This window comes from Diabrotica undecimpunctata, chromosome 4 (genome assembly GCF_040954645.1).
Source record: "Diabrotica undecimpunctata isolate CICGRU chromosome 4, icDiaUnde3, whole genome shotgun sequence".
Classification (NCBI taxonomy): Eukaryota; Metazoa; Arthropoda; class Insecta; order Coleoptera; family Chrysomelidae; genus Diabrotica; species Diabrotica undecimpunctata.
This window is the reverse complement of record NC_092806.1, coordinates 75,581,550-75,597,485: the sequence shown is the minus strand read 5'-3', so window position 1 is coordinate 75,597,485 and position 15,936 is coordinate 75,581,550. Positions and strand designations below refer to the sequence as shown.

Sequence of the window (15,936 nt, the reverse complement as noted above, 5' to 3'; positions counted from 1 at the left end):
CTACAGCTGGTTCCTAAAAAAACTGGTACGACTCTTAAAGCGTATTTTGTAGAAAATTGAGCAGTGTATTTTGAAGGATAAATACTTGTTATTTACATACTGTCACTGTCACTGCCAAATCTTGGCTTCACATGGTACTTTGGTCACTATCAGTCCAAGCAAGGTTCTGAAAGATCAAAAATATCTATCACTCATGAAGATCGTACGCTTTTGGAGAGATTAGAAGAGAATGCTTTTGAAGATGCGAAAACTGCAAGAATTATGTCACAGTTTCCGGGAAGAAAGGCAACAACTTGGCGCAGTATTAAAGCATCGCGTCTTAGGTACCGAACTGCAGCAAAAAAAAATAAGCTCTTACGCCACAACAGAAGCAATCAAGCCATATTTGCTTAACTTAAATGCTTGACTTAAATTTTTCAATCTCCAAAAAGGCAAAATTGGGGTGTATGGACCAAATAATAATAGATTTAATTATCTATATGTTGATGGATTTCATCTAGAGGAATGGGAATAATATGACGTATTGATGGTAGGTTTGTTGGGCAGACTTCTCTGAATATTCTAGAAAACATCATGTTTCCCAGTGTAGAACAGTTGTTTCCAGAAAATAATTTTATCCTCCATCAAGATAATTGTTCTGTTCACACTGCAAATATAATAAATCAGTGGCTCCAGAATAACAACATCGAAACCTTACCATGCCCCCGCTAATAGTCCAGATTTAAATCCAATCGAGAATGTGTGGGGGCTTATTATAAAACGGTTGTTGTATCTGCGTAATTTTATACCTTAAAAATGTTGAAGAGCTGTGGCACGGTATACAACAGGTTTGGGAAGAGCTCTCTGAAGAAGACAATCATAGTTCCTTTCACGCAGATGGACCGAAGACTACAAGCTGTTATCAATGCTGATGGAGATATTACAAAATATTAATTTTATTTTTACATACCTAAATTTAGTATAGTTTTGGTCTTCCAGACCCTCGTTTTCTTTCGAGAGTTTCTTGTTCCCTCCATTTTTGATTAATAGAAAAACTGTGGTTCTGCTTATGTTAAAATGTTTTGCTGTCTCTGATAGTGGCCAGTTATCTTTTAATTTGGTTAATATTCTTGCTTTAATATATTGTTTAGTTAAGTCGTTTGCTTTATTCCTTAATAATAATAAAAATAATAACAACAACCCTATTTTATGTAAAAACTATCATTTATATACTCTTTATAAAATGCAGGAATTCAAAATAATTCGAATAAATCAAAATTTAGACCTTAATAATTATTATAATTTATGAATTAACATATGTAATCAATTGTTTGTTGTTTGTTTATTTATTTTATTATTTATCTGTCATAATAAATATACAGTAGACTCCCTCTATAACGAGAACTGAAATGGCAGACTAATTACCTCGTTATAAGCCGATCTCGTTATATCAGACAACAATAATACTGTGCATACATATGAATATGTAGTTTTCTAAAACATTAAATTCCTATAGTGAAACCATTCGGAGCAATATAAGCTGCTAATAAATATTGTTTGAAAGGCGTTTTTGAAAAAAAGTGGTTTACTTTTATTGTCAATGAAATACAATGAAAGAGTTTTTTTTATTGTCAATGATATAGGTTAAAACAAAAAAGCTGTACTTGAATTTTTTCCAACTACATAATGTATAAAGCCCATTTTCAAGGATAATATAAACTACATATTGCTTCTGCAATTGGAAGAATTCTCTCATTTTTGACTGCTTTAAATTGTTCATTATTATTCTATCTATCATATTTTCTAAATATGTGAAACAGTTGTATTTATTGTAAAGAAGTTTATTGAGGGCGGCAGTTATATTTATTGCGGGGCCGTTTAAAAAGGTATTTATTTATAGCCACGTCCGGGCCCAAAACGTAAAAAAACACGTTTTTCAATTTTATTTTGTCTCGTTATAACCAAATTTGCCTCGCTATAGAGAGTGATAGTTCAATAGAAATTTTACGGGACATCTAATGTACCTCGTTATAAGCGAAACCTCGTAATAACCGTGTTCGTTATAGAGGGAGTATACTGTAATATAATGCTAGACCAATCAAATACACTGCTCAAAATGATTACATCTTCGATAATTCGAAAGCTACTTTCCTATGAACTGTCCAAGTGCCTCATCGCATCTGTATTATACATACTTTTTCATTTCTGATTAGTCATTTTACAATTATAAGTTTTCATTTTAAAATGTGTTGATAAAGTACATAAAATATGTTAATATTTTCTGAAAAAATAATACAATTTAGATCTGTAGTAAGACTTATCTGATAATCGATTAATCATTATCTGATTTATTAATTTTTATGATGTGTATTCGACACTTAAGTAGAATATGTACCAACTAATGTTCTCATTCTACCACAACTGCAGAATAGATTATCTATCATTTTCATTTTGTACTTATAGTACGATGTTTGTGCATGGTTAGCACCTATTTTGACATTTTATGACACCATGGTTGTCTGGGAATTCTATTTTGATGTTTTACAAAATTTAATCCGTTTGTGAATTCAATATGTAATAGTTAGAGTGCCCGTTAGCAATAGATACTCTCTCCAAACTTTAGGCATCGCTTCATTAGGTCGAGTCTGACACGATTTTACTCTGCGAATTTTTTTGGTTCTGGAGCGTTTTTCCTCGAATGACAATATAATCAATGTTCCGTCTGACAATATATTCTTTTAATTAGATAGCCCAAAAATTATAAGAAAAACACGAAATTAAATTGACTGATAAATATACGTCATTCAACGCTTCTGACGACTCGAACATGTTGGAAAAACTACTGTGACGAAATTCATAGGTAACCAGCTAAATTTTCACGATTCTTCATTAACAGCAGCAAAAACAACTACGTCAGATAATTTCATATTATCTGACGGAACTTGTTTTCCGATTTTCCTATCTGACGGGTGACAATTTTTGGGAAAATTAGAGAAAAACACGCCCCAGAACCAAACCCAAACCAATATCGCAGACCGATACCCAAAGTTTGGAGAGAGTATCTTTCATAAACTTTTTTGCCGACGGGCACTCATAACTATAATTCTCTAATTTGGTTTCTCTTATTTGGTTTTTTTTTTGTTTTATGAATAGGTCAGAGAAGGTTATGCCTATGTGTTCCTTTACCCATAAATAAATGACTACTTTTTTGTTGTGAATCTCATTAAGTAATGGGTAATTCAAAATTTGTGCTTCAATGTGGTTTATTGATCGACCCATTTTTGCTATCTGTACATATTTCATAGCCTGCATGATTGCTGCTATTTCGTCAGTATAAATGAAAGCTTCCATAGGTAAAACATATTTTGTGATTAAATTTAGTGATTAGAGGCACACTTTTGATATTCATTTGAATTTGATCCATCAGTAAAAATGTTTTCATAATTAGATGAGTATTTGTTTTTTGGTTAGTTGAATTTTGATTGATTCTCGATACTTCCCCGTGAGTTTTTCCTTCAGATATATTTTCGGGTGGGAAAGCTAGGATAGGAGGACTTTGCTTGGAATAAAGTACTCCTGTTAGCTATGTACTGTGTTAGCTATTTCTGTGAAACTTTCTACTATAAGAGGAGTTTTCTTAGAATGCCAATATCTATTAAGAATAATTCTATTAATAGGTGTTGATTTAAGGTGCCCTAAACATATTCTTAGACATTTATTTTGTAGTGCTTCAATTTTGTTTAAATGAGTATATGTTGCAGTTCCATACAGTTGACTGCTATAATCTATTATGGATCGTATCATTGTTTTGTAAAAGCAGTGTTTAGATCTGCCCCCACTTCGTTTTGCAAAGTCTCTGAGAATATTTATAGAATTATTATTATTTTTTTTTTTTTTGATAATTTGTTGAATGCAATCTTTCATAGTAGTTTTCTATCTAGTTGTAGGCTAAAGTATTTCACAGAATGACTAATAGATAATTTACATTTTTTTATTGTTATTTGTTTGGATAGATATTTCTTTTTCTAGAGAATATACATGTATTAGGAATATACACGTAACCATTTTTGAATTTTGCTAAATTCAGTGGTAATATTTTGTATATATTTTTCCTCTGTTTATTCACTGGTGTAAATGACGACGTCGTCGGTGTATTGAATAATTTTAGATTTTTGGAAATAATCTCTAAATTCATTGTATAGAGACATAAAGGGTTGGACGCAGAATACTACCTTCTGGTAACCCACATCTGCAGATTCTTGAAGCTTAATTTGTTGATTAATTATTAAAGAAATGATCGATTTGAGTAAGTTGATCTAATCAAATTGGTGAAAGAAGTTGGTAGCCCAATATTGATGAGCTTCTCTTCTACAATATTTAACTGGACGTTATCATGCTGAAGGTATATCCAAAAATAAGGCTAAAAGATTGTGTTTTTGAGTAAATCCTAAGTAGACATCAGTAACTAGTATTGTAAGAGGCTCTAGAGAAGTACTACCCTTTCTGAAGGCATATTGTGAATCGGGTTGAATGTTTTCCTTTTCCAACCAATATTGAGTTGTCTCCCAGAGTGTTAAATAAACATGATGCTAAAGCTATGGGTGTGAATTTGCATTTTCATCCGATTTTTCAAGTTTTTACGATATACTCTCTCCACATTGTTGGAAAAATGATTCTGTTGGTCCAAATTGAATTGAATAACTCTAATATAGCTTTTTTATGTGCTAAGGACATTTTATCTAACATACTGCATGAGATATTATCCATAACAGGAGATTTATTGTTTGTTAATTTAAAGCATTGTTCAAGTTCCCATAAGTAAAATACCGATGATAAGTGCTTTTGTAAACGGTGGTTATTTGGTGGGTAACATCATTTTCTATCCATGAGGGGGGGGGGTGATTTTAACGTGAAGTTCACCCAGTCATCTTCAGGATTTATTGGACGCCTATTTGTTTACGATTTTTTATTGGTTTACTTTATTCCACACTTCTTTAATTGGGGTGTTTTGATTTAGATTTTGACAGTAACTAATCCAGCTTTTCCTTTTGGTTTCTTCCCGTAGCATAGGAAAGCTTGTTTCCTTGCTTTAGCAGCTATGTTACAGGTTTCGTTCCACCACTCTTTCTAACAGTGATTACGTTTTTCAGAGTTTGAAGAGCTTAAAGGAATTGCTTTCATCACAGCCTTGTTAATATTGTCAATAATACCCGTTAATGATATTATGCTTTACTTATTGAATTTGTATAGGAGGGGCGTCATTTCTACATTTAATATGTAAGGGTAGCTTTAGAATCTTTTCTAAAGTTAGACCATGTAATGTGTTGTACTAGGTTATGAGGGCACAGGGACAAGTCCATAGCTGATTTCTTACTATTCACTAATGTAGGTGATCCGTCATTTAAAATGATTAAATTACAGTGTACGTTTGCTTTCAAGAGAACTCTACCATATACATCTTAATATTCTCAATTTCAAACTAAATTATGAGCATTCAAATCGCCTCCAATTATAAAAGGCTTGGGAATTTGTTCCAGAAAATTTATCCACGGTTGCAATTGATATTCGAGATCTTGGTTTAACATATTTTGAAACTAAGTATAATATTTTTTTATTGGTATGGGGAATGTTAACTAAAATACAATCATGATCAAAACTGATTACTGTTGAAATTGAAATTTCTTGATAAATTAAATGTGAGTTTAATAAAATGGTTGCTTCGCCATGTTTGTCGTCACAGTCACAGCGGATATTATTAGAACATTTGAAATTATAATATTTTTCTGGTTTAAACCAGGTCTCGGATATCAATGCAGTGGTGTATTTGTCTTAATCTGGTAAATCATCTAAAGATGATTTAACTGAGTATGACATCTTTTATTTACGCTAATTTGGATTTATCATACCTACTTAAGTCTGAGAAGGATGAAGCCAATTGATTACTAATGTTACTCTTATTGCTATTTAATATTCCTTTCCTAGGTTGTTCATATCTAGGAGAAGATATAATTCCCTGGTTATTGGATCTGGGTTAGTTGGTCTCTTTTTTTTATTATTTGGCATATTTATGCTATTTGTACTATTATTAAGGAAATAATTGTTTCTTGTTACCCATGCATTGGGTGTGACGAAATTGTATTGATGTGACGTTACTAGGATTTAATGGAGAAAAGGTTTTTGACAGGATAAGTTTGTCCTTGTAGTGGTAGAAAGACTTGTATGGTAAATTGTTTGTTCTTATCCTGATAAGTAATATTATTGTTTGGCATTGCGTCTTTAATGAGTTTTTGTCGTTTAAATTCTGAACACACATTTGGATTGGTAGTGAAATGGTCGCACTCACAATTAAAGCATTTTGGAATAAATTCGGCTTTTTGGCAATCTTTGGTATTGGAGATACACTGCATTTGTCACACCTAGCTCTGTTCTTGCATTAACTTCCAGTACGTCCGTACCTGAGGCAGTTAAAACGATAACACTTTTCAACTTCTTTTAGAACCTTATTGATCGTAATATATTTTGTATATATTTTGACTTATTTACTTGCTTTCGTTTTAATCTTTTGGTACTTCAGTACTTTAAATTTACAATGTGAATCAAACATTTTAATTTTATTTTTAATATAATGTACCGAAATTTCTGTAGAGATATATTTTATTATGCCCTGTCTGACTACAATACATTTGGGAATGTTTATTTGTAAATTAGTTTTTCTGAATATTTCGCCATTTTTTTTTTCGCTGTTTCTGGGTACACGCTAACTTGTACCCATATCGAAAAGTAGATACACGCGAACGCAACCTCATCAAGCAAGTGACGTCATTATTTGTATGTATATATATATATATATATATATATATATATATATATATATATATATATATATATATATATATATATATATATATATATATATATATATATATATATATTGATACGATTAGGGTTTATAGAAAATAATTTATAAGTTATATACTACATAATATTAGATATTTGGTTGTTTTAAATAAGTTATATACTAGAGAATTTTATAAAAATATATTTATGTGAGGGCATTTTAAGAAATTAGCATATAATAATTGTAAAAAGTTGCATTTTAGTAGTTATGATTTTGTAGATATATTTAAGTGAGCCATGTGACTAGGCAACACACTATACCCTCCATTCCAAGTGTCATTTTAAGAATTTTACGAATATAAGTGGGGTTATAGTTGTTTAAAATGTGTAGTTTATTAAATTAGAATGTTAAGTTACTAATTTAATTATATATTCTGATCTGAAAAGCCTAAATGTAAACAAAATTATCAATAAAAAATGAACGAATTCTCCAGAATGCAGAATTTGACCATTGTTTACGGTCGAACATTCTGGAATAATGATTATGGCGGTGGATCGAACAGATATTTTTTTTCGAGAACATCTATATAGAAGTTAATAGAACGAATGGAACATGATCTCTTACCAGATGATTCTGGAATATCCAAAAAGATATAAATACCCGTGATTTGGATTCAAGATGGCAGTTTTTAGTCAGAAGTCAGGCCAGTTTTATTATGAAAGTTAGTAGATACATTTAGTTAGTGAAGTAAATTGTTCAGAATTTTCAAGAAGTCAGTCAGAAAAGTTTAGTAAGAAATATGAAATTTAGTTGGAGTCAGTGAATCAGTTACAAATAGTCAAATTGTTCAACATAGTGAGTTAAATGAAGATTAAAAATTATGCCTATATTTAATGCACATTTATAATTATACACAAATAATTATTGAAGATTATAAAAGTATATTAGAAGAATATTGGATGGACATTGGAAGGAATTAAAATTATATTATGATTGGAGATTAGTATAAATCAACTTATAATAATTGGATATTGGTATATTGAAAAGAAGAATAAATATAAATGGTGTTTGCTGGTTTGCTTGGTGGTGTATAAATGCTGGTGAAGAAAACTATATCTTAAATTGGTAGAAGCTGATAATTGGAAAAAGTAATTTCACAAAAACAAGGATAACCGAAGTACGAAGACATTCAGTGATGATTAGAATCTATATAGTGGAAAACAGTTCATTTAGGCATTCAGTGAAAGAAAGGTACAAAATTTTGTTAATATAATTTAGTTAGTGTCATAACAATTTCAATTTTGAAGATAGTTTGTTTAAATTTTACATTGTCTATAGAATTTAATTAGTTTTATAAGAATATCAATTTAAAGATAGTTTATTTTAAATTTACATTGGCTAGTTTAGATATATATGTGTGTTTCATAATAGTTATAATAAAGATAATTTAAAAAAGTACTTACAAGCTAATTCTTTGAGAACCGCGATAAAAACCCTATATATTATATTATTAAAAATACTCATTGCTCATCATTCAAACAAACAATACATCATAACAATTTGGCACCCAACGCGGTGGCTCTCTATTTAAAAGAATTAGTTTGGGAAGATAAGTGCTCTCATATAATTAAATTAATCATCAGTAGAAAGGAAAAATTATAGATTTTATTTTTAATTATATTTGAACAAGTAAAGTCTCAAAATGTCTCAAGGAAAGAAAGGTACAAGAAGCAAAAAGAATGAAGAAGATGTGGAAGTAGAAACACAACCTATACAAGAGGAGAGTTTAGTTCAAGCTCCACAAGATACTGCAGAAATGAATCCAGAAAGAGAGGAAAATGTCAATATGGCAGCTTTGATGTCATTAATGATGCAGATGAACAAGACAATGGAAGAGAATACGAAAAAAATGGAAGAGAATTCAAAAGAAATCAAAGAAGACATAAAAAAATTGGAAGAGAATTCAAAAGAAGTCAAAGAAAACATAAAAAAATTGGAAGAGAATTCAAAACAAGTCAAAGAAGACATAAAAAAATTGGAAGAGAATTCAAAAGAAGTCAAAGAAGACATGAAAAAAATGGAACAGAAATTAGAAGAGAATTATAGAAAATTAGAAAAGAAAATAGAAGATAATAATAATAAAATTGTAAAACAAATAGAAAAACAAATGGATAAAAAACTTGAAGCTGCAGAGAAAAAAGTAGCAAATGAAATAAAAATTATACGGAATGACTACAAGAAAAGGATAGAAAATGAGAGGACAGAAGTAAAGAGGATTATTCAAGATAATAAGATAGATATAGAACAGAAAATAGAGTTACAGAAATGTAACTTAGAAGTAAAAATTAACGAAGACAGGAGAAACACAGAAGAAAAATTAGATGATATACAACAAAATATCCAAATAAATAATAATCAAATAAGAAATGTGGAACAGAGAATAGATGATATTTCACAAATGAGAGACATAGGAAGACCTTACTTAAATTTAACAAATGAGACTGGGATTAAATTCTCTGGTAATATAAAAAATTTGCATCCTAGAGTATACATAAATAGTTTAAAACATAAATTAAGATTTGTGAATAATATTAATGATATTAAAGATTATATTAGAATGACATTAAATGACAATGCAGCAACTCGGTTTGCTAGTATTGAGAATGATTTAGATAATTTTCAAACATTTGAAAATAAATTTTTAAATTATTATTGGGGTGAATTAGAGCAAGCCAAGTTTAGAGAAATTCTATATTTTGGAAAGTATAATCACAATTTAAAATCAAATATGGTAGATTATGCATTAAAACTGATAACAGTTGCAAAATATTTAGAACCACCACTTAGAGAGGATGAAACAGTCTTAAATGTATCTAGACATTTTGATGTTGATGTTGTGCAAACAGTAACTGTACAAAATATTCAAACAATAGATAGTTTTATTAATTTTATTCAAAGAATACAAAGAGGCAATATGACAAGTAATACTAACAACAGAAAAAACAATAATAACTTTCAATATAATAAAAATGATAATCAACAATATAGACAATCATATAACAATAATACTAGGTATGGTAATAATTTACAAAATTTTAATAATAATAACAGTAATCAAATTAGACAAAATTGTAATAACAATACTAGTTATAATAGACAACATTTTAATAACAGTACTAATAATAATAGACAAGATTTTAACAATAGAAGAAATACAGAGCGACCTAACTATAACAGACAGGTAAATTGTGTTCGAAGGAATAGAAGCTGCGAAGACAGGGAACGAAATAGTACAAGGCAAGAAAATGTGAGTAGAAGTCATAGTAGGGAAAGACATAGGACATCAGATCCAAGTGGTCAGATACAATCTGACAATTCTAATAATCAAAATTTTGTGCAGTAAACTTTCTGAATTACAAGTTAGGCCATTGCTATTATGAAAAACCTTCTGAATTTATTTCTTTAGATGAAGAGAAAATTATTGAATCTATTAATTTAATTTATATAAATGCTTTGGCCAAAAATAAAATGATTAAAATTATTATAGATACTGGTTCAGAAAGTACATTAGTCTCGGAGAATTTTATTTTTAATACATTAAAACTATCAGATATAATAAAGATTCCAAAAATTAAAATTATTGGTGCAAATAATAAGAAGTTGGGTGAAATTGATAAACTAGCCAATTTTAAAATTAATATTCTTAATAAAGAAATTAATATGCAAGGATTTATTGTCAAGGATTTATGTGTTGATATATTAATGGGAAATGATGAATTGGAAAAGAAGAAAGTAAAGATAGATTTTGAAGAAAAAATGGTAACTTTGGAAGGGCAAATAATTAAATTTATGCAGAAAGATGAGGTAGAAGAAGGAATAAGAGTTGATAGGATATTATTAAAAGAAAATAATGATGTTTATGAAGAAGAAATGTATTTTGATGATAGGGAAATGTCCCAAAAGAATGTAAAGAATAATTATTGTAGTGAATATTTAAGGAATGGAAATTTTAAGCAGATGGATGCCTACGAGGCGGAGTGCGTAAAATTGGAAGCAAGGAATAATGAGTACATAATGAAGAATAATGTTATTTGTAAAGAAGAAGATGTGATAAAAGTTTTAAATTGCCCTGAAGAATATAAATCAATAGTCATTTCCATATTGCAGCAACACAAGGGACTTGTCAATAAAGAAAATAGAATTGCACAAAATTATATCCATAGTATAAAAGTTAAAGAAGAAAAAGATTTTAAAACAAAATCATACCCAATACCATATAAATACAGAGAAGAAGTAAACAAAACAATTAATAATATGTTAGAAGATGGGATCATTGAGAAGGCAGACACACGTTTTATTAACCCCATAGTAGTAGTACGAAAAAGATCAGGTGAAATCAGGTTATGTTTGGATGCAAGGAATATTAACAAGATTACTGAAAAGCAATTTGAAGCACCAATGAGTATAGATAGAATATTAGGAAGAATTACAGGAATGTCATTTTTCACTAAAATCGATTTACAGCATAGTTTCTAGTTAATACCTCTAGAAAGAAAAAGTAGACAGTATACAGGATTTCAGATAGATGGAGTAGTATATCAATTCAAAGTAGTACCATTTGGACTTCAATCATCTTGCAGTGCTCTATGTAGATGTCTTCATGATATTTTGGATCAATATGAACATTTTGTAATTCACTACATTGATGATATCTTAATTTTTTCTAAAACGGCTGAAGATCATGAGAAACACCTAAAAATTATAATAAATAGATTAGACAAAGTTGGACTAAAAATAAATCAAGAAAAATGTACATTTTTTCAAAAAGAAGTAATATATTTAGGTTATAAACTTAATACTAAGGGAATCGAAATGGATCCAGAACGGACACAAGTCATTCAGGAATATAAAACACCACACAATTTAAGAACTTTAAGAGGATTCATTGGAATAATTAATTATTATAAAAGGATGATACCAGATCTAAGTATAAAAGAAATTCCATTACTTGAACTACTGAGAAAAGGTGTAAAATGGAGATGGGATCAGAGAAGAGAACTAGCATTCCAAGAGATTAAAAACATTTTTCTGTCAAATTTGAAAATATACTATCCTGACTACACACAGCCATTCATATTAAGAACAGATGCATCAATAGAGAGATTATCAGGGGTATTATTACAAATACATGATGGGGTCGAATACCCAATACAATTCATTTCAAGAATTACAAAGCCACATGAAAAGGGTTACTCAGTTTCAGAATTAGAACTAGCAAGTATAATACACTGTGTCACAAAATTAAGATTTTATTTGTTGGGTAATGAATTTACAATAGAAACAGATCACCAAGCTTTAACGTCTATATTAAATAACAAATATGGAAACAGTAGAATACATCGGTGGAGTCTAATACTTAGTGAATACTGCTTTGAAATCAAATACATTTCTGGAAAATCCAATATAGTGGCAGATGCTTTATCAAGGTTAGATATATATGTGTGTTCCATAATAGTTATAATAAAGATAATTTAAAAAAGTACTTACAAACTAATTCTTTGAGAACCGCGATAAAAACCCTATATTATTAAAAATACTCATTGCTCATCATTCAAACAAAAAAACACATCATAACAATATATATATATATATATATATATATATATATATATATATATATATATATATATATATATATATATATATATATATTATAACAGGTAGCACACTAACTTCTATTGATCGGTGAAACCGAAGGTAAAAATAAAATAGAAAGAAATAATGAACAATTTCCCTATAAATTATTTGAATTATAACGAACGAACGTTATATATTTTTTTTTTTTTAGGTTTGTTTGTCCACATTGTTCTGATTGTACGAATATATTCAGTAAAGGTGGAGGAGAATCCCTAGCGGAACTTACGGAAATTCCTTTATTGGGTACTCTGCCAATCGACCCACAAGTTGGAGAATTGCTGGGAAAATGTTGCATTAAAGAGTTTCCTGACTCACCATTATCTAAAGAATTTAATAATATTGTAAACAAGATTATAAATAAATAAATGTTATTGGATTTATTCCTCCATTTATTATTGATATACCAAATATTGATATATATATATATATATATATATATATATATATATATATATATATATATATATATATATATATATATATATATATATATATATATATATATATATATATATATATATATATATATATATACAGTAAAACCTCCCTTAAACGAAACCTTTTTAACCGAAACATCGTTTAACCGAAACGACTGACAGTTTCAATAATTTCGTCAATACAATTTCGCAAAACGTAAACAATTCCGTTAATTTCACTCACCGATTGATGTCTATGTGTATTGGGAAATCACAAAAACCAAGAGCTCTAAAAGATATTTCCTAAAAGGCATTTTAAGTTATAGAAGCCAAAAAAGTTCATGGATGTCGACCACTTTATTTTTAGAATGGTTCGAATCGAATTCGTCTCAAGTGTAAAATCCTTTTTAAAATCAAAAAACGTTCCCATCAAAGCATTGTTCCTTGTTGGTAATGCGCGCTCACCCTCAAAATCTACAAAGTGGTGACAATTGTCAGATTTTTGCCACCGAATGTCACAAGCTTAATTCAGCCGTTAGACCAGCGAGTCATAGAGACATTCAAGAGACATTATAGAGGAGCATTCTTAAGACATCTGTTATTACAGGAGACGAATTAATCCAAAAGTGTTCCCGAAATTCTCGAATCTTTAAAAATGAAACATGTTTATTGGTGAGCTGAGTCGTGGGCCAAGATCAAATCTTCAACTTTGGAAAAATGCTGGAACAAACTTTTTAATAAGATTTTGATTGATGATCCTGAAGAAGAAAATGGTAAGGAAACGACAGAAGAAATTAAACCTTTCATTAAAAATTTGCCGGGATATGACGAAATTAACTAAGAAGAGATACATTAGTGGTTAGCAGCTGATGACTCAGAACGTGAATTCATCGATCAGGACATCATTGATATGGTTCTTTATCAAGACAACCTGAGCATATCAGACGACGAAGATGACGACCCAAGAGGCAACAGGCAGCACAAGACCGTCGACGAGATTTTCAATGCTTTAGAGGAAAGAATTTTATACAGTAGGCCTAATTAGTTAGGGACACGACTAGGTTCTTAATTTTTGTTGTTATTGCATAAAGTTTTGTCCTTTTCAGATTGCTTTACGTTTCGTCGAACAATCGAATGAGGCAAAATCATGACGTTCTGAAAATTAACGATGGAGGGAGAGAGAAACATCGTTGTCAAACGAAAACGCAAAAAAAACTAGATTTCTTTAAAAAAGCATGTTAAACTTGTTCATTTTCCTTAATTTTATTACTTTATTTTGGATTTACTTATTAGAAAACATTACGAAATCAACTCATGGTATTTTTTAATACCAATACTTTGATCAGGAATTTTATAAAAAGCAATGTTATTTTTAACCGAAATTCTTAATATCCGAAACGGCCTTCCCCCCAATTATTTCGGTTAACGGAGGTTTTACTGTATATATATATATATATATATATATATATATATATATATATATATATATATATATATATATATATATCAATATTTGGTATATATAAATATATATATATATATATATATATATATATATATATATATATATCAATATTTGGTATATATAAATATATATATATATATATATATATATATATATATATATATATATATATATATATATATATATATATATATTATAATGAGCAACGACTGACAAAATCAATAAGAAGCAGTGAAGAACAAATGGAATGAGGTGAAATCTCTTTCACACTGTAACTCTTAAAGATATCAATCAGATAAGGGGAGAAAATGAAAACGCTAAGAGTGTTAGCTATTCCATATATTGCGGAACATACTACAAAATGTAATATGTAAAATTAAAAAAAGAAGTATAATGGTTGCAGTGATGTAATTCGTTTAACCATTAAGAGTACGAGTGCAAAATGATATACCGGTACAAATATTTTCCAAACATTTGCTAAACATTGGAAACGGTAAAGTAAAACTGCATCCAAATACACAATACATCAAACTTCTAGATAATTTCTGCACTTTTGATGAGACCAAACATCAATTAATTGTAAGTGTCGTCCCGGCTATACTGAATAATTACTTGAATTATAGTTGGCTCATTGATTGTGCAATTTGGGCGGCGAAAAATATTGACGTTAACGAGCTTAACTTACAGATTCAACAGTTGTTACCAGGTGATCTGATATCTTTTAAATTAGTCGACAGTATTAATGAACACGAAGCCGTAAATTATCCAAAAGAATCTTTAAATTGCCATCACGGATTTCATGATATTTACTTAACTCAGTTAGATAAATTAAACATAATATTAGTCGTATAATAACCAAACCACAGCAAAGCGTGGCCGGATTAGCTATATATATATATATATATATATATATATATATATATATATATATATATATATATATATATATATATATATATATATATATAACATATATATATATATATATATAATATATATATATGTATATATATATATATATATATATATATATATATATATATATATATATATATATCGCACACCTAGTTCAATAGAGCCACAAGTGCAAAATACAATAATTTCGAGAAATGAGCAAAACGTTCTGTAACAAACGAGTTATGCCTTGTAAATAATTTATTTTTAGAATGACTGGCTTGAAAATTACAATTCAGTTAGCAAATTATAAAGTTATTCGCTGGATCTTATTTATTAAAAAGAAGAATTAAGAATTTATTAAAAATAAAACGTTAATTGTATTTTGATAGTTATGGCGATATTGCATTGTGAAGAAAGTCATGGATAAAACGATACCTAGGAGATACGGCGGCACCATAATATCAACTAGTTCTTACAAAAATATTTTTATTATTATTATTACAAGTGTGTACAAACATTTTTTTAATTACTATTAACCAAGTCCTCATAAAAATTGTGATGAACAGGTATTATTAAGTTTTTATTGCACAGTTCCAAAAGGTGTTGCTTTGTTTTTGAGGATATCGATGTTGGCTTTTTTAAAT

The 15,936-nt window shown here is 29.0% G+C and overlaps 1 protein-coding gene across 1 annotated transcript in view; it reads left to right on the top strand.

Annotated features, from left to right (window-relative positions):
- The window catches only part of Nubp2 (NUBP iron-sulfur cluster assembly factor 2), a 72,228-nt gene extending 59,334 nt beyond the window's left edge, over positions 1–12,894 (top strand). The window contains exon 5 of the mRNA XM_072529787.1: positions 12,666–12,894. Coding sequence (XP_072385888.1) covers positions 12,666–12,879 — 214 coding nt within the window. The 3' untranslated portion in view covers positions 12,880–12,894. The remainder of the gene's footprint in view (positions 1–12,665) is intronic.
- The last annotated feature ends 3,042 nt before the right edge of the window (positions 12,895–15,936 follow it).